General features: G+C 42.7%; 1 protein-coding gene across 2 annotated transcripts in view; it reads left to right on the forward strand.

Annotated features, from left to right (window-relative positions):
• Nucleotides 1-599: 599 nt before the first annotated feature.
• The window catches only part of MYLK4 (myosin light chain kinase family member 4), a 41,456-nt gene continuing 16,610 nt past the window's right edge, over nucleotides 600-25,445 (forward strand). For both annotated transcript variants that reach the window (XR_005593915.1, XM_039523883.1), the window contains exons 1-8: nucleotides 600-1,262; nucleotides 16,515-16,605; nucleotides 17,129-17,606; nucleotides 18,442-18,743; nucleotides 20,969-21,074; nucleotides 22,376-22,469; nucleotides 23,274-23,383; nucleotides 25,142-25,283. Coding sequence is in view for 1 of the 2 variants with exons in the window: in XM_039523883.1 (XP_039379817.1) it covers nucleotides 600-1,262; nucleotides 16,515-16,605; nucleotides 17,129-17,606; nucleotides 18,442-18,743; nucleotides 20,969-21,074; nucleotides 22,376-22,469; nucleotides 23,274-23,383; nucleotides 25,142-25,283 (1,986 nt within the window). In the remaining variant the exon portion in view is untranslated. The remainder of the gene's footprint in view (nucleotides 1,263-16,514; nucleotides 16,606-17,128; nucleotides 17,607-18,441; nucleotides 18,744-20,968; nucleotides 21,075-22,375; nucleotides 22,470-23,273; nucleotides 23,384-25,141; nucleotides 25,284-25,445) is intronic.

Here is a 25,445-nt window from a genome sequence, read left to right on the forward strand (position 1 = left end):
CTCTCTCTCTCTTGCTCTTTAATGCCGCCTTTGATAAGAGGTTTCTCAAGCAACTGCAGGTTTGAATCCGAACAATTTACATTAAGCTGTAAAAATTTCAAGAGCCCAAATTTAGCTTCCCCTTAAAGGCCCCTATTCTCTTCAGGACAGAGATCACATTGCATACTAGATGCATGTTTCTGACAAGCAATAACATTACTGCTACAGTGTCTTTACCCATAGTGGCTTCTCAGATATCTTGTAGCCTTTACACTGTCAAATTCCATTTAAGTGCAAATAGTTCTCTCTCTCCTCCCCACAGGTTTACGTCACTGAGCAGAGTGCATTTAGGTTGCTCAGCAAATGTCTGTCTCTATATCCATTTCACTTTAAAACAAGTAAAAAAAATGAATAGGAGTGTTTTCCTTTCTAAGTAAGTCAGCTGTCTCATTGCTTTGTGATAGTCAAATGTATTTGGATGGTTTTCAAATAGCTCGAGCCTGATTTGCCAAACCCAGGTTTTGTGTTTGAGAAGACTGGATGTGGAGCTTTCTGAGCAGATAATTGGCCTTAAACAGCTGACCATCAGAGTATTTTCTTCTCCTAACTAAACCAGCAAAATGACCACCTCCAGTAGGACGAATTCTGCTACATCCAGGGTAAACTCCTTGGTCAAAATATTTGATCCGAGTGCTTTACAAAACCAGGGGCTTGCTAATGAAGTGGAAACCACCCAAATTCTTTTTGCTGCAAGCAAACATGTCAGCTCCTCTGAAAGTTTTAACACCTTGGATGTGAAGTTTGCCTCCCTTGATCAGAAAATAGATAAGTTGTTGACTGTGCAGGACAATGTCCTTCAGACGCTAAACAGTGTTTCCCAGGAAATGTGTTGCATTGAAAAAGATATAGAGATGTTAAAGGCAAAAGCAACTGAACCTGGACCCACCACAGAAACAAGTGAAAAGCTAAATAAGTCTGAAATGAAGGGGCTGTGCATAGAAATGACCAGTACCCTTTCTGACATGAACAAGAGTGCAGAGCAGCAAGCTAAAAGATTAGATGGAATGGAACAAATAGTGCTGGGGTTACAGGAGCTTATAGGGTATGTGGCTAAGAAGTTTAAAATGTGTAAAATCACTGATTTAATTCTCAAAAACAAAGCTCCTCCTAAGCTTGTCAAGGTTGGCAGTTACTTAAAGAAATATAAGGTTGGAAACAATTCCAGAGTGCAGACTTTCTCAGACAAAAGGGATACGGGCACGTCCAGCAACAGAAACGAAAAGGTGAGCCCAGGTTTGCTTTTCATTTTGCTGAGGACCATTAAATTGTATGGTTGTATTTTGCTTTGTGCTCAGTATTTTAATTCGTTTAACCTTAACACAACCAAACCTGTATGCTTTAATATTGAACTGTATTAGACCAAACTGAGCAACTTTTAATGAAAATGAGTCAGAAAATCTAGTCGATGGTAACTGCGGTCATTTTCTGTAATGCTCTATTTACAGCAGGGGTTCTCAAACTGGGGGTCGGGACCCCTCCGGGGGTCACGAGGTTATTACATGGGGGGAGCCGTGAGCTGTCAGCCTTCACCCCAAATCCCACTTTGCACCCAGCATTTATAATGGTGTTAAATATATAAACACGTTTTTTTTAATTTATAAGGCCGGGGGGAGGGGTCACACTCAGAGGTTTGCTTTGTGAAAGGGATCACCAGTACAGAAGTTTGAGTACTACTGATTTACAGTTTCCTTGTGTTAGAAAACATACACCGCTACCTCAATATAACGCCACCTGATATAACACGAATTTGGATATAACGTGGTAAAGCAGTACTCGGGGGGGGGCAGGGCAGGGCTGCGCTCTCTGGCGGATCAAAGCAAGTTCGATATAACGCGGTTTCACATATAACGCGGTAAGATTTTTTGGCTCCCAAGGACAGCGTTATAGCGAGGTAGAGGTGTAGTTAGGGGCCCAATTCTGTTCCCGTTGAAGTCAGTACAAACTTGATATTGACTTCACTGGGAGCAGGATCTGGCCATGGATTTTGCTATGATATTCTCTGAGTTTATAAGTATTTGGGAAAAGAAGTTCAGTGAAGATCGTATGTGGCCTGATTCAAAGTTCATTGAAGTTGATGGAAAAATTCTCACTTGCTTCAGTGGGCTTGGGATCAGTCCTATATAAGTCACTTCATTACATGTATTTTGGTGCAATACTTATACACTCCTGCTGACTTCTGGGGAGTTTTACCTGAGTAAGAATTCCAGGTCTTGGCCCTAAGAAGGTTAGGTTCACTGTAACTGGAACTTCAGTTTGCAAAAAATCCCCTGAAATAAAACTTTTTACTCCTCTTCACTAGAAAAGGAGCTTTGCTAGGTTTTCCATTAACCTGATCTAAAACCCGTTGGAATCTATGAAACAACTTCCATTAACAATAATGGGCTTTGGTTCACTCCTGTAAGCTTGTTTCATTGTGCTTAGATCTGGTAACACTGATATTAGCCTCTTAAGTTTAGATGATTTATAAAATTGTTTTGACAAGTTATTTTCAACATTAACATTAATTACAATGAATTAAAATGGGTGTTCCCAAATCCTTTGCTGCTTTATTTTTCATTTTGTTTAAAGGTGTAAACTTTTTAGGGTTTCATACATTAGAAGTCCCATTCTTCAATATCACAAGCTTTTTAACAAAGGGAAAAAATGCGTGAAGTTATTAACAGGATGTGGTGCTGTTTGTATTGAGAAGTACCCCATATTACTTCAGAATGTTCCCTGAGTGGCTAACCAGATGCCTAGCTATCTTTCAACAGCTCTACTTCCTAGTTAAATAAGTAGTGCTGGAGCCAATGTATGTAACTTAGTAGAGGCTAATGGAGTCTGAAGGGCAACAGAAACAGCTCATAAAGCTCTTTCTTCCAGTCAATTAGTCCAATTCTCCCCGGTGTCATTGTGCAAACTTGTTTTCAGAGAACATCCATAACTGGATGGAAAAACTACTGCTGTATAAAATAATGAAACGACAAATGATATTTTTACAGGCAGGATCTTTTTGACTGTCAGATTGGACTGGTCTCATTAAATAAATTCTAATAAACAAAAAAGGCTTTCACCTTGGTATTGTCACCTTCATTAATGAGATGTACGCTGGTTGGGTGGAAAAAATGTTACTTATTTATAGTATCCAAGTTTTTATTTGTAACTTTTTTTTAATGTGTAAAACACTGTGATACAAAGCTAGACACATGGGACCTGATTGTCCTCATACTGGTGTAAACCAAAAGTAAAACTGCATAGATGCCAGTGGAATTACACACTTGTGTAACATTGTTGTAAGTAAGAACAGAATCAGCCCCATGATGCTAATGAAGTGTGGTAACACCCCTAGGGCCCAGTCAGAATCAGGGCTCCATGGTGCTGTAGAAATATAGAGTAAGACAAACGTTGAGAGAATAGTAGCCTTTATTGATGAATTCAGGGAAGCATGCCAGGCATAAGGGAGAGTGTGGAAGATGACCCAGAAATGGGTGTGAGAGAAGATGACAAATGGGCAAGTGAGACTGGCATCCTTGGCAGGTTGAGCAAAATGAGACAGAAAGACACAAAGAGAGGAGGGAGGACACGTAGAGAGAGGAAGAGTTGCTAAAGGCCTGGAAGGGGTGGAAAAGAAGCTTGAATTGGATGCAGTAAGATGGGGGAGCCAGTAAAGGAATCGAATGAGCAGAGTAATGTGGTCAGAATGAGGACTAGGAAGATGTGCCAACAGCAAGGTTTCAGTGGAGTGGATGGGGCAAGGAGTGTGTTAGGGACAACAGAAAGGAGGAGATTATGAGGGCCTGAATAAGAGCATTAGCTGTGTGGAGAGAAAGGAAAAAAGCTTGGGCTCTTAAAATGTTTTGGCAGAGGAGTGGAGGTATTTGGACGCTGTCTGGGTGTGTGGGGCAAGAGAGAGGGAGGAGTCAAAGATAACCTCCCCGGCTAGAGGCCTGAGGAACAGGGCGGATGCGCAAGAAGCTTGGAAGGAAAGATAAGAGTTCTGTTTTGGCCATGCTAAGTTGAAGTTGCTGGTGAGACACTCAGAAGATGTCACAAGGACAGGCTGAAATTTGGAAATAAGTGGATGGATATTTTAGGAACATTGAAAATTCATAATAAACTAAGTCCTGGAGCCTTTACTCAGACTTTTGTCACACTCTCTCAGGCAGAGGTTTCTGTTTCACTTGCCCCACCATAACCAGAGGAAAGAGACTAGGGGGAGGCAGAGGGGTAAGACCACCCCACCATCACTATTTCACTTCCAAATATTTAAGAGAAGCCCCTGCTTGGAAGACATTCTAATCCTGCTCCAACAAAGCGTTCTCAATGAGCGTCATCCCCAGCTCACAGCTGCACTGTTTCCCCAATATCAGTCAGCAGCACTCCCCCTTGCCAGAATGGGAAGGAGCAAAAAGTCAAATAACTTTTTGTCCCATCAGGCTCTCCCTGTTCACCAAGCACCACCTCCTTCCCTCGCTCCCACACTTAGTCTTCAGACTGACTCACTGACGTTAATTGGCATCCATAGGGGTTTGTCTAGAGCAGGGGTCGGCAACCTCTGGCACGCAGCTCGCCAGGGTGGGCTGGGCCAGTTTGTTTACCTGCCGCATCGGCAGTTCGGCCGATCACGGCTCCCACTGGCCGCGGTTCGCCGCTCCAGGTCAATGGGGACAGCACATCCCTCAGCCCGCGCCACTTCCCGCTGCTCCCATTGGCCTGGAGCAGCGAATCACAGCCAGTGGGAGCCATGATCGGCTGAACCTGCTGACACGGCAGGTAAACAAACTGGCCTGGCCCGCCAGGGTGCTTACCCTGATGAGCTGCGTGCCAGAGGTTGCCGACCCCTGGACTAGAGTAAGGACTGAGTAAGCACTTCTGGATTTGCCCTGATGATATTATTACATTTAATATTTTGGTTGTTTTTTATATATATATATTGGCTTGTTGTTACCTTATTCTGTGCATGTGCATGATTTATTATAAAAAGACCATCATGTGAAATTATCAAACAACCCAGTGAACAGTAGCAGAATTTAATACACATATGTTCATCCCAGACTTTTAATTTAGCTCTCTGCTAAGTATAGTGGGACTTAGTAAAAGATCCTTCAGCTGGGTTTGTACATTTCTTCTGCTGAGCCTGTTGCTTTAGGGCTGCCAATTATTGATTTTGGGGGCAAATAGAATCTCCTCTTCCCTAGGGAGGGCAACAGTGTGTTTGCTGCAGGATGGATGCACAAGTTAGGTCTTAAAATGTTCTTGCAAAAACAAAGAGAAGATTTTCCAAAAAAGCGGGGTGGTGGGATGGGGGATTAGATAACTCCTTACACTCACACATGCCCACTGTTTTGCCTTATAAAGATATCTGTGGTATAGCAACAGAGATATTATATGCATTCCAAGTGAAATTCAGCCCTTGGCAGAGGGCTTGTGTACTGTAGAGACCCTGCAGTTTCCCCTAAATGAAGGACTAGTCAGAGCAGCCAGGTGAGTGGCAGTAATGAGGTGTCTCTTTAGCCTGGTCTTCATCAGCTCTGAATAGTCCAGATTAGGCAGGCTGTACTGGGAATTGGACCAAGAAAGGCAAATCTTATATGAACTAACAGGCCAGAAGCCACTCATTCTCAAACAGGCTGAACATTGTTTTACAAGGGCAATATATCATTTTTTCATGGTCCTCAGACCTTTTTCCTCTTCCAAAATGGCTGCTAAATTTACTTCTGCTCCCACTGAACCACCATGAACCGGAATAAACATTTAGAAACCCCTGGGAACCCAAACCACACTGGGGGCTGCAGTGACGTCCAAGTATTGAGACAACCAGGTTCATTTTGAATCCAGACCTTTTTAACCTTCTACATGTGTGAGCCCAGTCTGATAGATGAAAGCAGAGAACCCACTGCAAAGTGAACTTTGGGCAGGGAACCCAAGGTTCTAGTTACCATGAATTTGTTAGGAAACATATTGGCTTGTGAAAAAATGAATGTAATGGTGAAAGTGAATTAATGGCTTTATAGTGGGGCTGCTGAGCTGTGCCACTGTGTTTGTCAATAGGGATAAGGCTGAAGCATATAAGAGGAGAAAAAAGTCAGCAGAACTCAGACATAATTAGATACATATTGTAGGACTGTAACAGGGTGCTGGCCTAAGAGGCACTGAACCAGCCCCTGTTAGCTCAGAACCTGCTAGCGCAGCTCCCATCAAGGGGAAATGATTGGAGCTGTCCGGGTGTGGCTCATTGAAGGAGCCTGAGAGCAATCACCTGTGAGCCTGCTGGGGAGAAGGCCTATAAAGCTAGCAGGCAGGAAGGAAGTGGAAAGGAGGGGGACAGGAGGAGTAAGGAGTTGCTGCTCCTAGCTAGCAACAGGAACTAGCTGTGTCCCGGGTGGCTACCTAACTCCTATTGAATTGTACAGAGTTGTATATCGATGGTGGCGGGAACGAACACAGGGAAATAAAAGGACACTGGGTTTTGCAAAGTAAGAGGTCTTCGGCTGATTTGTACCGTGAGCGACAAAGGGCTCGTCTACAAGAACTATTTCTAGTCTAGGTCTATGATTGTAAATGAAATGGAAAGGAAAAGAACTTGGATGTTGCACTGATGGGGCCATGTAGGAACCTAAAGAAACAGAGTGATAAAAATTATAGGAGAAAAATGAGCAAAGAAATATCACCAATGCTATGGGTTATGCTTTATTTTTCACAACATATCTAGATAAAAACACTTCTCTTGTCATTCATCATCTAATTTAAGTCATGTCCTGACTGGCTGAAATTACTTGTAGAAAAAATAGATATATCTCTCTACTCTTTGAGCAGAGGGGAAGAATTATCTTGAACAGAACAAATGACTGACTGGAAGATCCTTGGACAGGAAAATAGACAACTTAGTTATAGACACAAGCAAGTTATTCCTTTGCATGGAAGCAGACTAGGGGAATGAAAACTCCATAAGGGGAACTTCTTGGAGTTTCCTCAAAACTCTTCCTTCAGGGTCGGAGATGACCCCTTTTTTCCACCACAAAAGTAAGAGGATACAAGCCACAAGTTTCAGATCTGGCTGTGTCTCCACACCAGCTTCAAGGCCCCCGGTGACATTGCTGGACTCCATGTCCTGAGGCCATCCTCAGAATCCCCCCTTAAAGTCTTCTCAGCATAGAAAATGGCTCTGTGGGAAATTTAATACAGACCCAGGCTGTATTAATTTTTCTGCTGAATCTCTGCAGGTTGGTGGGAGGATAATGTGTGGCTCCTAACAGTTTCTCCATGCAACACACTGAGAATGAGTAAGCTGGTCTTTCATGTGAGAAGAGATAGATCATGAGCTAATTTCCCTAGGTTTTTGTGATGCATTGCTATGCAATAATTTACAGCATATTAAGAAAATGGACACCATTTTGGGGGTCCATTATGACTCTTCCTCAAGCCTAGAATGACCTTCTGAGATAAGAAGCAGCTGGGAACTGGTGATGAAAGGAGACAGGTTATGTCAGGAGCGTGGGCAGGTGGGAAAGAGAGGGCTCCTGGAAGTGAGGAGGTAGGGGCAGGATGGACTTGGGCTAGGCAAGAGTCCTGATCTGTTCCCCCCTCACAGGTGTGGGAAATCCTCCTTTAGTAGGCCACCAGCTTTTAGAAATTAACCAGTTCTCAGGTGACAGCCCACCTGGGAGTGAGCTAGTTATGTAAGTGTAACGTATAATACATTTGAATGTTTTGTTCAATATGTCCATCTTCCTTTGGATTGTCAATGCAATTTCACTTCATTGCTGGGTCTCTACCATGCTGGCTTTCAGTGACAAGAGTAGTTTCTTTGAGTTAAATTAATTTGCTGTCATTCTGGCAACATCCTTCGTCCTGCACAAACACACTACTCATGAGGAGCAAAGACTGGCTGTGCAGCAGCCCTAGTGGACCCTGGGGCCATTCCAAGCACATTCCATTCAGAGTTCTGTTGCCCCCATGGTGAAGTGCTGCCGGAAAAAGTGTGCCTACATAGGGAAAATAAAGAAATCCCAGATCTTTAAAAAGAAATAAACAAACAAAAAACCCTTTGCTTATAAAATAAAGTGTGTTATTAGGAAGCCAGCCTGTGTGTGGAAATCCAATTAAAAGGGAATCATCAAAGATGTAGGGGATGGTTTTGAAGTCTGTAACCATTTGGAAAAGTCCCTACAGCAAGCTTTCTCCTAAAACAGCCCATGAAGAAATCTGGACATACCTGCCATGCACGACAATGCATGCTTGACTCAGATGAATCAGTAAAGCTGAGGAATGTCTTCTAACAAGGCCAGCTGCTTAATTGCTCTTGTAGCAAAAGATTGCCTGAAGCGGTCTGACAGAGGAAACTCAATGTTTTTTATACTATAGTAAGAAAATGGCCACTATTGCTTGGCTTTCAAGATGGATCTCTTCTCCTCCATCCTCTCCAACATAAGCTGTGACAAAGTTGCAGTCCACAGGGGGAAATAAACCCTTTTGTAGAGAATTCTGGAGTACTGTACAGAGCAAGTATCAGAGGGGTAGCCGTGTTAGTCTGGATCTGTAAAAGCAGCAAAGAGTCTTGTGGCACCTTATAGACTAACAGACGTTTTGGAGCATGAGCTTTCGTGGGTGAATACCCACTTTGTCGGATGCATGTAGTGGAAATTTCCAGGGGCAGGTATATATAAGCAAGCAAGAAGCAGGCTAGAGATAACGAGGTTAGTTCAATCAGGGAGGATGAGGCCCTCTTCTAGCAGCTGAGGTGTGAAAACCAAGAGAGGAGAAACTGGTTTTGTAGTTGGTACAGAAACTGGTTTTGTAGTTGGTTTTGTAGTTGTACAGAGCAAGTTCTTCATGATGTGATTTAGGTGCACATGCAGCTGGTAGGCCCATGTAAATAGCGATATAGCAAGGTGTTTGTAATAAAGGTCTGACATGTAGAAATGATGGTAATAGATTGATTTTATTTCCTAGTCCCAGTCACCTGACATAGGCAAGGGTTACACATGGTTAATACTCTGGTCATAGCAAAGGTCAGTATCCACTGATTCCTGTGGCTGCTGTTTCTGTACTATTGCGTGCACTCCAGAGCCATTGGAAGTATCTTCATCAACTACTTTTAAAATCCACCTACAGATGACTGCTCTCTGAAATGGTAGTGACTAGTGTTCATGGTGAATATCACAATGTTTAAAAGCAGTTCCTCATCATTATTATTATTACTACAAACAAGTTGTGTTGTGCTTCTTTTAATATATCAGAGTGCATGTTACAGACTACAGACTCAGACTGTGAGCCCGGATGCCTAAGAGGGCATAAAGAACCCCCTTACTCCCATATGCAGGCTACTCACTTTGCTAGAGATCCTCCCTAGCGGAGGAGGGAAGGGAAGGTAGAAGAGCAGTTGCCACTGGATCGCTCCTCCCTGTCCCATACAGGTGGATGGGAAGTGGGCAGGCAGGAGCAGGAAGTGGACAGAGCCTTGGCTTCACTCATCACCCAATACAGCTGAGCCTGTGCATTGGCAGAGGTAAGCTGTGGAAGAAAAAGGCTGGTTCCGCTTTTTTCCAGTCGGAGCAAAGGGAAAGTCATGACTGAATTGTGACTCTCAGTCATAATTTGGTCCCAACCCTGCCCCTGGGGCAGTGTAGCTATCCACTGCCCTTTATGAGAGCTGTCTTGCAAAGTGCCAATTCCACCCTGCATGTTTCTAAATTAGATTGTCACAGTAAAATAGACATTACATACAGTATTTTAGAGCCAACTGTTAGCTTTGCATGTTGAAAAATTTACTAAGAGCCCTCATTTTCCTTTAGGCTGTCTTTGATCTCCCATCCTGATTGCAACCCTCCTTCTTGAGTTATTGGGGCTATATTTAGGCATGGTTCCAACTGTGGTTTTACTGTAACAGTATTAGAAGTGCACTGAACTGCTGAACTAATATCTTTAATAACAAGTGAGGATCATCATTTTAGTCTTGACGGACAGCAATATATTTGTTTACTCATATATATTTGATGTTTCTGTCCTCTTGATTTTTTGTTCTTTAAGCTTGAATACAGTGAAGTGCATTCAAAGATTTCCTGGTATGTGATGGGTGGCTTGATGCAAATTTCCTTGCAGCAATATCTGCCTAGTAAATTCTGTTAGTTATTGCCAAGTTATTTCAGGGCTGTTGGCCACATATGCATTCTCATGTATATCCTAGTATGGAATCATACTTTACATTCTTCGATGTGACTGAATAGATGTTATGACTTGAAATTAGCATATACAGAATAAGTATTTATTTTAGAGTGCTGTCAGCACTGTAAAGAACGTGGAAGAGAGAAGATTTCTGCATCTAGGTGCTTACTGCATCGGTAGACAAGTTATAAATAATTATTCAGTTACACTGAGTGCTATCAGACATGGAAGCAGATTCACCATATGACAGTGGAGTGTGGGTGTGTGTGTTTTGTTTCATGTATATAATAAGTATCAGAATTTCATTCACTGGTCATTTAACACTGCCTGTCTTTGCAGACAAAAAGTGCTTTGAGGAGAGAAATGGAAGTGGAGAGAGTGGATTCCAGCTGTTCCAGGATAGGTAGAGAGTTATGGAGCCAAATACTTTCTCAGGAAAAGAAGGCATCACATATGTTCTGATTCCAAAAGTTAGTATATTGAGGATTCAGTCCCATACAACAAGTTGTTACATATAGAATTATGTACATGTAGAGAGCCTACATACCGATGCTTATGTAGCAAAGTCCATGACATAATACTGGGTGATAACAACTTGCTCAAGTACTCAATGTCATCACGCAGATCAAGTAACTCAGTCATGTCTATTCATGGATAATGTTCAGCTCTTACATAAAAGCTGGATATCCAATCCTAATCAATCTATGTAAACTACCTTGGACGTCCCTAATACAGACACTAATGACGTCTATCCGTTACTGTTATTAGGAAGTATCTCCAACAGTTGGAGATGGGACACTATATGGGTAGAACTCTGAGTCACTATAGAGAATTCTTTCCAAGGTGTCTGGCTGAGGTGTCTGGCTGGTGGGTCTTGCCTGCATACTCAGGGTCTAACTGTTTGATCACCATATTTGGGGTTGAGAAGGAATTTTTCCCCAGATCAGATTGGCAGAGACCCTGGGGGGTTTCTCCTTCCTCTGCAGCATGGGACATGGGTCACTCGCTGCTCAGGCAGTACCCGGGGCCAGCCCCACCAGCTGCTGCTCAGGTGGTCCCCAGCTAAGTTCCCTGTAAGCTGTGCAGCAGCCTATTTAGTGCCACACAGGTGCTCAGGGAACCTGCCCGGCCGGGACCTGCCATGACCAGGGGAGGGGCGCCCCGCCCCCGGCCCCAGCTCAGCCCCAGGGGGAGTCCTCTCTCCCTGCTGTAGCCCCAGGGCAGCCTGCATCCGAAACTCCTCATCCCCGGCCCCTCTCCAGAGCCCGTACTCAGCAAGAGCCCTCCCCCCAGTCCCATCCCACATCCTAACCCACTGCCCCAGCCATGAGCTCGTCATCCCCCCCACCCCAGAGCCCACACCTCCAGCTGGAGTCCTCACCCAATCCTCTGGCCCAGCCCTGAGCCCCTATCCCCAGAGCCCGCACCCCCAGCCAGAGCCATCACACCCCTGCCAACCCTCTGCCCCAGCTCTGAGCCCCCACCCACATTCTGAACCCCTCAGCCCCATCACCTCCATATTGTTGCACATAACAAAATTCATTCTGCACATGAGTGGGAAAAATTAGCGGGAACACTGGTCCTTGGGCAGCTGGCCCTGGAACTGCCTGAGCAGCAGCCGGTGGGGTTGGCCCCGGGGACCAACAGAGAAGCAGTCCCTGGGGTGGCTGGAGCAGCCGCTGTCGCAGCCCCCAGTAGCAGTCCCCAGGCGGCTGTAGCAGCTGCTGCTCGGCAGCCCCCCGGCAGCTAGTGCTGCTGGCCCTGCCCCCCCCCAGCCTCCCTTCCCCACAGCAGCTGCCCCCCGGCTCCCCTCCAGCAATGGCTCCTCAAGATTTAGTCAGGGGGGGTTATAATATAAGTCATGGACAGGTCACAGCCGTGAATTTTTGTTTATTGCCTGTGACCTGTCTATAATTTTCACTAAAAATACCTGTGACTAAATCGTAGCCTGAGTAATGAGCCTACTACAGAAGTGAGTGGGTGAGGTTCTGTGGCCTGCAATATGCAAGAGGTCAGACTGGATGATCATGATCATCCCTTCTGACCTCAAAGTCTATAGGCCTATGAGTCAATGAATAGAAAATGTACTTTTGCTTATGCAAATTTCTATATATTGCAACCTGTTGAATGGGATCAAACTGAAGCAATGAAATAGTACCTTTTGGCATCAGAAGAAATGTGATGGAGTCACAAAGGAAATCTAACTAAAACCTTAGGGCTGCTTCATGAAGTCATTCATTATAAGGTTGCCTGCAGTGGGAAGAAAATCAAAGGGTTTTATTAGGTGAATAAAAAAAGTTGAAAGTTAGATAGAAAAACATTCCAAAGTTAGCCCTGGTGCAGTATAAAGAAAGAATTTAAGTACAGCACAGCTCATTAAAAAGGAGTCAGATGTTCATAAAAAGCATTACATTAATTTCTGACTGAATCTGAAATTGCTTTAAAATACATGATATTTATATCTTTTATGATTGCTTAACGGCTAATTACTACGATTTTTTTCATCACAGAGTTTCTAAAGCAACTCTGAATAGTTTCTGAAAATAGTCTTATGCATCATTCCATACTGTAGGTTCATAAAGAGTCTTTATTCTGCTCCCATGTTATTCTGCTGCTGCTGCCATCACCTATGCTCTTACTCTGTCTGTGTTACATGGAGCCTGAACATGGTGGATGTTGGAAGCAAAAGTTTATGCCTGGAATTTTTTTTTTGACTCCATAACCCCAACTTCTGTTCCTGCACACACCCTTTTGCTTGTGCATATTTTTAGGCACACAAAATGTAACCTTTAATATTTCCTTTTGGGGCAATTCTGGATGAAGAATGAAAACAGCATTGGAAGCTTTGGCCTCCTGTAGATGGGGGGGAACAGGATATGCTGTAAACCTCGTTGTGCATCTGAAATACTTTTTTTTTTAATTGTGTGCATAATTTCCATGCCAGTCTGAGATGCTTTAGACTGTAGAAACCCAAGACTAAGAAAATTGTTTCCTATAATTTTAGAAATTGTGAGAGAAGAAATCACCCAAATGAAAGGCTAAAACCTCCCTATTCAGGTTTGGATTAAAGGGATCCCTAGAAGCACCCTTAACAGCTCAGGGAACAGTATTTCATGGGGCAAATAGGATCCGTAGGTATCCACAGTACAGTAGCAATTACATTTTGGGTATTGCAGAGGAATTAGTTGTACCTTTAGGGTGACATTTTCAAAGGACACTAACAGAGTTAGATGTTCAGATCCTATTGCAATTCCCTCTCCTTTGAAAATCCGAGTGTTAAGGCATTGCTTTGCCTTGGAATGCAGAGGAGTCACACTCCCAATAGGAACTTGTGCCTCAGAAAAGTGCAGGGCCTCCTGCAGATCCCACAGAATACAGCCACTAGTCCTAGGGCTGCCAACTTTGTAATATTTAAAAACTGAGCACACCTGCTGGAGTCTCCCCTGCCCCGCCTCTTACCCCTGAGGCCCCACCCCACCTCTTTCCCCAAGGCCCTGTCTCTGCCCTGCCCCTTACCCCTGAGGCCCTGCCCCCCATTTGCTCCTCTTTCCCCCTCCCTCCATCACTCATTGCTTTTCGCCTCTCCCCCCGTTGCCTGCAAAGCCAGGATTGGGAGCTGCAGCCGCCTGATGCAGGTAGGAGCTGGCCCTGGCTGAGTAGGGGCTGGCACGGGTGATGACTTGGCGCCTCCCTGCCTCCTCTAGCTGCAGTAACCGGACTTTGGGTGTCCAGTCAGTAGATCTGACCGGACACTGTCAGGTCCCCTTTTCAACCGGACTTTCCAGTCAAAAACTGGACACCTGGCCACCCTAACTGGTCCACCCTTTTTGAAGGACACTCTGTCTAATCCCTCTGGTCCCAGCCAGCTCTACAGGAGCCAGGCACAATCTGGCCCTTTGAGAAAAAGCGATGACTGAAAGTTCATATTTTTACCCCTAAGCTAAGATTTGACAAGTCAAACAAGAGGCACAATTTACCTGTAATGGCAAAAACTGCAAGTGGACAGCCCAAGTTCCCATATATACTATGGGTACTCTCTGTCATCCTTCCAGTCTTGGCATTAATTGTACTTCATCTAGTGGCCTGACCATGTGCCACTTATTGGTCATAAACAACCGATACTTACTGAGTCTGAAGGATGCAAGTAAATGCTTCAACCCATTTCATTTTGTACCAGCTGGATTAGCTTTTTCATTTAAATGAGCATGAGCACCTCAACCCCTGCTAAAATATGGGCGTTCAAAAACTATGTTTGAATAAATACTGTAGTGATTTATGGAGCTGTCAAGCAGTTGCAGATACTCGGCATCATCCAAATCTCTACCAGGCAGATTTTCAAAAGCTGCCTTCCATTTTTCACATCTGCAGACTGCAAAAATATTTAGTGAGAAAGCACTGTATACCTGCAATTATTTTTGGATGCAGAAATGAATTTTGGCTCCATGTATAAAAAGTCCTTGGAGTCCACTTGCATGGTTATTTGCTCAGCTGACTATTTTATTATAGTCAGTGTCCTCATCAACATTGCCAGGAGGGCATACTTAGGAATGGAATCAGAGTGCATTAGTAATTGCATTAACTTCTTGATATAAGGTTTTGCCCTGCCTCTTTTAGCACTTTTCACTGCAGAGCGGAAAACCAAAGCAAGCAATGACCAATTCTTTATGATCAATTCAGAATTTAGATTCATGGAGCATTCTTAGATTTAGGTTCATTTTGCATCTTAGCTGATGAGGCTCCAGCTTGTTTTTTGAGGGGAGTTATGTGCTCATATTTAAGCCCTCTTCATGTTATAGCTTGAATCCTGCTAGGAACAACTGTATTCACAGTTGTCAGTCACAGTTCTTACAGCACAGATTCCCTGTCTGTTATGGATAGGAATTTTTTGTAATAGCCAGGCTAGCTGTAGATGCAAACTGCGTATCTCAAATTTCCAACTCCTTTCATACAATTTCTTTTTTTTTAATTTCTCTTTATTTCCTGTCAAATTCAGTACGCTTTGGATACAGTAGCTTTAGAGAGTACATATAGTTTTCATTTGGTTCCTGTTATCTGCATAGTTCTATTTAGTTTTGTATATAAAAAAAAATCCTATAAAGAAGCTGCCAGGGAGTGTATATAGTTCTGGTATCAAGTCATGCTCATTTTACTCCCGTGAGCAAACAGTAGGATTACTTGCATGAATAAGGCAAGCAAGTTTAGGTGCCTGGTCCAGTATACTCAGCAGAAATAGGTATCAAGCTATTTTAGTGGGTGATTCAAAGAGAGAGTCAGAGTAACACCTAATCTGGAAGAAATCCTTCTGAAAGTTACTTGGAAGTATCTAATTGTTTACACCCTTTTGGACCCATTTCTATGATTAACAATATATATGTTTCATTTTTACTATGAAGAGGTTAGGAGGGAGCTAGAGGAAAATGAAATATTGATGAATCATTTATGTCACAGATTATGATGTTACCATTTTACTAGTACATTAAGAATGTTTAAAGAAAAAGACAATGAACAAATTCCATAAATATATTATTAAATAGCTATAAATGTAACAATAATAGTTACGTTTTATGGGAAGACTATTCAGTACAAAAGTCCTCTAGATGTCAGTATAGCATTGTAGAATATAGACATAGTAGGCTACAAAGCTAAGATTATGGTTTTATATCCTTTGATTCCTGGTAACTGTTTTATCAGCTTGCAATAAATTATTAAAAATGCTGTTATCAGATGTTGTATGCAGTGTAGTTATAGCCATGTTAGTCCAAGGATACTAGCGAGACAAGGTGGGTGTGGTAATATCTTTTATTGGGCCAACTTCTGTTGGTGAGAGGCAAGCTTTCGAGCCACACAGAGCTCTTCTTCGGATGTGCTGAAGAAGAGTTCTGTGTGGCTTGGAAGCTTGTGTCTCTCATCTACAGAAGTTACCAGATATTGTAAGACTATTACTGAATATTTTACCAGCACAATAAATATTAACTTTGTTTTAGACTAACCAACCTAATTTTTAAAAGCTGGTAAATTATTTTTCTTGTGGATTATTTGTCAGCTCATGGGGCTTGATTCTGATTTTTTCTATGCTAGTTTTACATTAGTGTAACTCCATTGATTTCAATCCAGGGAGTTACTCCTTATTTACATTGGTACAAACAGAATCAGGTTGATGGCACCTAAAACTGAATACATCATGAGTACTGTCAATAACATTTAAAGATGGATTTTGAATCAAATCTTGCAAAATGTTTGGTTTTGTTCAAAAGAGAGAATGCAGTTTTGCAAATAACCGTGCAATGTGAATGCTGTGCGCCGTGACTAATGTATTGCTTGCATTCCTACAGGCCATCGGGGATCAGAAAGAAAAGGAGAAGTCATGTTTAAGTGCGAAGGGAACAAAGTCTATAAAAAAGAAGAAACCACCCGATTCCACAGGTTAGAGCTTTCACTCTGCATAGTGTCTAAGGGCCCAGTTGTGGAACCCTTACTTACTCATATGAGTAGTCGGGCTGAAATCATCGAGGCTAATCTTGTGAACAAGTGCTCACCAACATGAGTAAGGGTTGCCCAATCGGCACCTAGATATCGAAGGTTCTGTTACCTTTAGTGCATTATGTGTTGCCTTGCCTTTGTACATGGTCATAAACTTTCCAAGAAGGTGCTTTTGCTTGAATATTTTATTAAACTAGACTTAGTTCACCATGAGTTTAAGTAAGAAAAATATCTGAAAGGGCTATATCTGAAGGCCAAGAATCTGTAGGTGCTTTATATAATGGTCTTTTTAAAAAAAACTATACTTTGCTTGAAAGCTCATGACCATTACTATTGCTTAGAAAACATTTCCATTGACCTTGGAAAGTGGAGGAGAAAAGCAGGTGCCTACTCAGTAAGTAATGGAAATCATGGTAATTACACAAGTCCTTAGTTAATATGCTTGGTATTCTCTGATTGTTTCCAGAGGGAGCCAACCAAGAAAACCAGTCCTGCCCTTACAAAGAAACGGTCCATATGCTCAATAAGGAAAATACTAAAAAGGCAAGTGCTTTTTTGGTTCAAAGGAGTTCTCCCAAATCTCAAGGGCCAAAGGACAAGGGAGAGGATTTAGCTTTGAAAAGCCAGAAGGAACACACAAAGAGCTCTGTTCAAACATCCTTTAGTGCAAGAAAGAGCCAAGGAGCAGAGGTTGCTGTTGATGACAATAGCCAAAGGATAACAGGGCAAGATGAAAAGAAGGAAAGTGAATCCCTGGAAGGTGTGAAGAGGGCTGGTGGACAGCAATTGCCTGAAGAAGAAAGGCAAGAGGAGGAAGAAGAGGATGATGCTGGTCACTGTGGAGAAGAGGAAGAAGAATCAGCAACTGCATCCCAAAATGAACATGAGGCAGAGGATGATGAGCGTCCAGCAGAAAGCCAGGGACAAGATGCACGGCTTCAAAGGTAAGATTTAAAACCCAAAGCGTACATTAGCCTATTCTTAAAGACCCATATTCCAGAAAGCCATTTATTTCAAGCATTAAATAAAGTAAGTATATTATCAATATTTATTTGGGAGCTATGCCATAAATCCAGCCCAATATCCAAATGAAAGTGGGTTTAACAGACTGGCTCTGTCTCCAAATTGATAACCTGCCACACATGGCAAAACCAGTACTGTCTTACATGTTTGCCATTTGCTCAGAGAGAAGGTCTAGAACAAAGAAAGGGCAGCTGGATATTCAACAGTTCTTCATCTCTAAGAAGCATCCTCCCCTTCTGTGTCATGTTTATGTTCCATACCATGTAACTTGTGAGCAAAGTAAAGTTAGAATAGAGAGTGTACTGGTTTGGAATTGCACTGCAATATCTAATAATACAAGTGGTAACATAAAGCTGTGACACTTGCCCAGGGAACTAAATTGTTAAGCTTGTTTACTGTAATTCTTCTGTGCTGCATTATTTATAGACCTTCAGAGATAAGTGGTTCAAGCTTTCAAGGACCTTTATAAACAAAGAGAGTTCTCCCACTACTTTAAAGATGTGGTTGATAGTCAAATATGAAATCAGCAGAATTCAGGCCATTGTTTCAGAAATAGGAAATTTGCCGCTGTCAGGTTTATTTTATTCTACAAAAGGAAGCTTACCCTAGTTAGTTACCATTATTACTTTACACAATAAAGCAAAACATAAATAAATGTTATTTAAATGCAGCCTGCCCCTGGAATTTCTCACCTTTAGTTCTAAGTTCATTCTGCTTTAAGTTTATACCAATGTAATGCAATGCTTTGTCTTGCAGGTGTAAAGGCAGTGAAAAAGGCACAGGAAGCAAACCATCAGGGACGTTCTCCCAGAATGCTGAGCAGACCTGCCAGCTTGAGCATAGAGGCAGCAGTAAGCGTCGAGTGAATGATGAAGGTCTAATCAAAGCTGACAACAAAAAGAGCAGGGTAGACGCAGAGAGTGCTGGTGACAAATGTAAACGTAAAGAGGCCATTAAACCAAATACTCCACAAGACAAACCAAAGGCAGCTGATTCCACTGGTACAGAGAGTGATAATCAAGCAGAGGCATCTATAGAAGATTTGGTGACTGTAATTGGTAGGAAATAGCTTTTGCTTAAAAACAAAAGGCATATGTATCGTAACTATGAGCAAAACCATTTGTTCATGGGGACCAGAGCCCTAGTTGATGAAAATCAGTGTCACTCCATTTACTTCAGTAGAGTTATGTTAATTTTTTTATCTGCTGAGGATCTGATCTGACCTTTGTTTTTAGAATATTCTGTTCTGAGAGTTGGAAAGTATAAAGTATCTTGGGAAAATCTGGCTGAAAGCAGTTGATATCGCAAGTCAGACTAGAGGCTCGTACTGGTCCTTTCAGGCCTTAACACTTACGAAGTTAACAGTTTTTAGCCCAGAAATGGTCATGTTTTGGGAATCTTTCAATCTCTCTCGGAAACCTGTTTTCTTATGTTGTTCTAAATTATACACTGGGAGTTTGCAGCTCTTCAGGGTCAAATCCTTGCTCAAGAGGAAGAGAACTTCTTTGCATGTTATAGGCCCCAGTAACATGCAAAGGCCCCTGTTTAAAGTCTGCAATTCAGCTCCTGCAGAATCCAAAGTACGTGGCAAAATTCCAGGAGCCCTAGCTTTCTGCAGTTCCTTGACCATGAACTAACTCACTGGCCATGTAAGTTATTAACACATTAAAAAAATCTGGGTACATAGCTGGTGTCCTGGAAAAATGGACATGCCCTGTGAATAAGGACAATCCAGTCTTACATTAATGACCAGAGGATTCCTGCCAACTATATGCTGTCATGGGATTTCTTTTTTATCATTTTCACTGAAGTAATGAATGGTTTTAAAATTGCTCAAAAAGTTCCACATGCGAGACAGCTAGCATTCCAATCCAAAGAGATCATATAGAAACATGACCATTCTAGCCCTTCTTTCCCTTGGTAGAAATGTTTGTCACCTTGGTCAGCCAAAGGTCATTCCGAGGAATATAAATCAATTGACAAACAATGTGGGTATAAAACGAAAAACTTATCACCCCACAAAAATCTAAACACAAATTTAGGGGTTTAAGGGCTTGTCTACAATAGGGATTTTTGCATCCGTCAGGCTGCATGGTGCAGTAGCTAGAGCACTAGAATGCAACTCAGGTGACCTGGTTTTATGACCTACAGCAAGTGATTTCACCTTTTGCCTCTCTTTCACCTTTCAGCCTTCTGTCTGCCTTCTCTATTTAGACTGTAAGCTCTTCAGGGCAGGAACTTATGATGTGTACGTACAGTGCCTACCACTGAACTGTTGGAACCTCTAGATGCCACAGGGTAGCTTTGCATCTACGTAGCTATGCCAGTGCAAACTCCCTAATGTAGATGAGCCCTAAACCTGGCCTTTAGGAACAATAGCCATGCAAGGGAGAATGAAAAGCTGTACTGTTGAAGTGATAGAGGCTAGAGGCATTCTGCATTGGTAAACAAATCTACAGAGGTAGACAAATCGCCTAGGTGGGGCTAGAAGAGAGCACACTGAACAATGGCTCTTACTACCCCTTTAAAAAGTTGCAGCAGGTACCATATTGGTAACCTCTAGGCACTAGTAAGTGTGTGAGAGAAAACATGGTGATGTCCCCAATCTACTTGTTCATGCCCCATTGTGGGTATGAAGTAATTCTGGACAGCTATATGCCCTCACCTGGCTTGTGCACCCAGTGTGCTTACACATGAATTCTTGGTGTCTCCTGGATGGGGTGTCTTCGGTGGGGTGGCACAAATATAGTTGGTGCAGAATTTGACAGTACATTAGCAGAATGAATGATGCCTTGCTAAAGAGGAAATTCTCCTAGGCAGAAACGGGTGTAGGACAGAGGCCGCAAAGGCCACAGAACCACTGTAGGAAGGTGCAACCTGTGGACTGCATGTCTCCACAGTGGCCTTTTCAGCAGGCTCGTAGAAGAATGACTTTGGGGTGGAACGCAAGGATAGCCACCAGGTCCAATTCTACGAGGCTCCACTGGCCAAAACCTAGGTACTGCAGTCTCACTGATGAATACTCTGTGCCATAGCGGTAAGGGTGGACTCATTTTCTTCTTGTCCCTTGGATAATTCCCTTACAAACATCACATTTACTCAGGCTATGCTCAGGGAATAAGATTTGTCCCTAAGTCCTAAAGAGACACCCCCGTGAGTAAAACTTGCCGCCTGGTCATTAAATCCGTAGATCATTTTATTTATTAAGAAACAGGATTTAATGTAAGTAATAAATGGTGCATGTTGGTACTAACATGGCAGCTCTCTGGTTTGTCTTTTGTAGACGATTGCCCTGTTCCTCCAGCGCCATTTGATCACCGGATTGTCTCAGCCAAAAAGGGAGTGGTCAACAGTTATTATGAAGTCAACCGGAACGAAGTTCTGGGAGGGTAAGTGGAGCTAATGCTGTCAACACAAAAATGAGTGTTCTTGAGCCACCAGGAAAATATAGCAAATAGCCTTGTAATGAAGGGTTATGTTACAGTTGAGTGGAAGCAGCATGCCTTGCTAAAGCCTAGCTCACAAAAGTGCTGTCTAATTGTAAATTGGAGATGGACTAAAATCAGCAGGCTGCTATTTTTGTGGGTTTTTGCGGAGGTTTTGGTGGCTTCATGCTTCGGTTTATATTTGGTATGTAAACAATTTCCTGAGGCTGCCGCATCAGTGCCAGATGGGAATTATAGTGCATTCCAACACAGAGTTTTATCCTAGGCATTCCCAGGCAGGCCACCACTTGCAAGAACACTGTGGAAGACCATGATACCAGTGGCAGTTCAGGTAGGGCTCTTGACCCCTCTCCTTCCTTGTTTGTAAGAAGCTTTAAAAATTACTGTTATTTCCTTTAGTCCCAGAACTACAAGACCCAAGCCTCATTCCATTTTTCTTGGAAGAAGGTGGCAGGGGAGGCAGGGAAGGGACACAGTTGTGAAATTTTGCAAAATATTTTGGTTTTATGACATTTTGTGGAAACAAAATTATAGCTTTGATAGTGCCCAAATGACAGCTTAGTAGGCTCCGTTGTCCGGACTGCTGTTTTGTAGTTACACTGAAAAAATGCTCTCGTATCCTTTAGCAGTGGACCAGATCGCTACAGCCTACCATAAAGACAGTGCGGTGTTTGTGACTATTCACCATATTCTTTTAGAAAAGCAGGTGCTGGACTTGAACAGTAGTTTATTCTGCCCATCTAGGTTGCCTTCCAATAAGAGGAAGTATCTGAAGATGATGTAACAGGAACATGTTTCACATTTTGTTAAGAGAATTTTCAAAAGGAAAAAACTAAGAATGTATTAAACGGATTGGTTATAGTGTAGTTAGGGCAAGATTGTGACCCTCTTACTCACACCACAAATAGTCCCATTGGCTTCACTGGGAGTACTCATGTGACTAAGCAGGTCATAAACTGGCTTTCATTAATCAGTGAATATTAGTGAATTAAATAATGGATAGAGTAATAGCAATCAAAACTGAGTGTGATTTTGATGTACCTAAATGTATGGTAATAGGTGTTATTTGTGGGATAGAATAGCATTCCAAAGACTCAAAAGCAGCATGATATGTACATCAGGATTTGCCAATGCTGGATGGAGAATAATCTGAAGTGTCTAAAATCCAGACTCCATGCTAGATTCCTATCTCATTTTTAACACCATATGGTGACTGGGGGGTTCTTTTTTTCTTTCACCCTTAGAGGGCGATTTGGTCAGGTGCACAAATGTGAAGAAAAAGCAACAGGTCTCAAGTTAGCAGCAAAAATTATAAAAGCCAGAGGTGCTAAAGAAAAGGTAAGCATTGGCTGCATGGCCCCCACACCATCAATACTGCATGACCAGTTGGGTAATAGCTGGTTTGTAGATTCTTTTCCCTTCTCCTCCAGGACTGCAACCAGCTCATCAACCTCCTTTCAGTTTTTTCATCTTTTTATTGTTTAATTTTCACTTTTCCAGCTTTTTCTCACGTCTTTTCATTTCTTCCCTTTTTTCTCCTTTGTTAATTTTCTTTACATTTTCTTAGTGAAAATGTTTGTCAACTTTTGACTTTGCATGTGTTCTTTGGCATGCGCTGCACACTCTGCTGCAATTAATTGCTTTCATCTTGTTGGACTTGGTAGCAAGAATGTTCTGGACTTCAGTCACCAATGCATAAGAGTGGAGAGGGATTTGTCTGGCCATTCTGCAAACCTCAGGGCACTTCCCCCACTTTCATTTAATGAGGAAAATCAAGCAGGCATTATTGTGTGGCAGCTGTGTCATTACTAGTGCCTGCCTTTCTTCATTTTCCTCATCAGTCCGACCTCGCTGCCACCAAGGCCAAGAGCTCTCTCTCCTCACTGCTTCTCATTATCACTGAATGTCACATCACCATATATAGCCTGTGCTATTCAGGAGGTCAGACCAAATGATCTAATGGTCCCTTCTGACCTTAAACATGTCTGAATATTCCTGTCGCCACAACAGCCATCAAAGAAGAATCCTGGGGTTGGTGGGCACAGGTGAGCATGTGGGAATGATGTATTTGCCCATGCCCCCCAGTTTGTTAGGTGTCGGCTATAAAAGTCTCAAGTATAATATTCCTTACTCTTTTCACAGGAAGAAGTAAAGAATGAAATCAATGTCATGAACCAGTTGAACCACACAAACCTTATCCAGCTGTATGATGCCTTTGAATCCAAAAATGACATTGTTCTGGTCATGGAATAGTATGTATATCTCTCTCCTTCCCTTGTTTGCTCTTCCCTCTTTTCCTGAGGTTGCAGCATTCCATGTCCATTTCTCCTGAAAGTAGAGGTGGAGCTTCTCAGGGATGAAAAAAGCATATGAAAAAGTTTGAGTCACAGGAACCATATTGAAAGAAAGAGTTTTCCTGAGTAGTCATTCATAAACCTTGTTCAACACTGTCATGATGATTTAAGGCACCGTAGTCATTACACCATCACTCAAACTCCACAGAGAGAGAGAGAGAGAGAGAGAGAGAGAGAGAGAGAGCTTTAGATGAGAGAGCCACAGGATGTAGTTCTCTGTAATTTCCATTAGTTGGTATTGTTTGTCATCCATGAAAACAGGCCTGGTAAATTTCCATTTATGTGAGGGGAATGCACGGCCTTACCAGAGAAGAACAAATACATGCTGGCTCTATGCCACTGAGGATTACCCTTACATTGAGCTGATCCTCCTGGGGCTGGTTAAATTATCTTGAGGGCCAGATTAAATTGGTGGTGAAGCACAAAACAGCTGCACAGCACTGTAGAATCAGGTAGAGGTTGTCTAAGCTCTAGAGGAAGTAAAAACTGGTGTATCATGCAAATGGAGAGGGGTGGTAAAAGGTGCAAGTTATATTGACTTGGACTCTTCAGAACTTTCTTAGACTTCGGGCTTGTCTACACTATAGACCTGGGCAGCTCATGCACCCCCACCCCATTCAGGGAAGATAGCCCCCTGCCCTGCCTTTTTTGCCCAAGGCCCCGCCCTGCTCTGCCCCTTCTGACTGCCTGACCTACCGGTGCAGCCCTGAACCCCTGCCAGCGCCTGGAGCAGCCCTGAACCCCGGCCGGCCTGCTGGTTTCCAGAGCAGTCTGGAGGCCTCCGGGACTGGGGCTGCAATAGGGAGCATTAGCGGACGTTTGGGGAGGCAACTATGCTGACTGGCAAAAAGACTTTTCCTACCTGCATAGCTACACCAGCTCCCACAACAACAGTAGCTAGGCTGACAAAAGCACTCTTCTGTCAGCATAGTTGCATCTGTACTGGGGGATTTGCTGGGGGTGAGGAGTGGTTGATTTTTTTCACACTGCTAACCATCATATCTATGGCGGCAAAACTTTGTAGTGTAGACTAAGCCTTTGATTTGCTTCTCAGTTTGGCCTGCATACTTCAGAAATGGCAAAAGCTATAATTCTGTAAAAAATATAGTGTTAAACTGAGGGTGTTCTAGAATTCTGGAAGAAATTTTAAAAATCTCCATTGTGAGTTCAGATGGGCTCACACTGGAATCTTGAATCCCAAATCCTTCAAAGTCTGGGGTGGTTTGGTTCTAGATCCAGGAGCCTGATTCTCAACTGCATTGCCTCAGCTTTATCCTGATATGACTTTGCTGATTTCACTGGCACAAAAAACATGTTAACACAGCAGAGAATTGAGCTCGGGTCCAAACTTTTAGATTTGGATTCATCTCAGATAGTTGGATCCAGACTGGTAGACTGAATCCAGACACCCTCAAACATGGGGAAATTCAGGTCAGGATGGATCTGAACCAGTTTGTATGAGCCAACCCCGCTAGAAACTTTAGGGAAATTCAGATCAGCATACAAACTTCATATTTTGGGTCCGTCTCACTGTGCTCAGCTGTGAAAGCATCTCAGGAAAATGGTATTTTGGACCAGTCTCCAGTATATCTTCTGCATTAATTTCAAGGCATGAATTTGAACTCAATGACTATTCTACCATTTTTCTCTCTGCAGTGTGGATGGAGGAGAATTATTTGACCGAATTATTGATGATAACTACAGTTTAACAGAGATGGATACCATCTTGTTCACAAAACAGATCTGTCAAGGGATTCAATACATGCATCAGATGTACATTCTTCATTTAGACCTGAAGGTACAGAACAAGATGCATGCTCTATGCAATAGCAACTTGGCCTCTGCCATAGAAATTAATTTCCCTAAGCGAAGGCGCCTAAGGTTCTGTAGATTCCCATGGTATATCATGGTCTCTGTTAAATCAGTGTAATTCAGTGTAAATTTACTTTAACCACATTGA

The sequence above is a fragment of the Mauremys reevesii genome, linkage group 2, assembly GCF_016161935.1.
Source record: "Mauremys reevesii isolate NIE-2019 linkage group 2, ASM1616193v1, whole genome shotgun sequence".
Lineage (NCBI taxonomy): Eukaryota > Metazoa > Chordata > Testudines > Geoemydidae > Mauremys > Mauremys reevesii.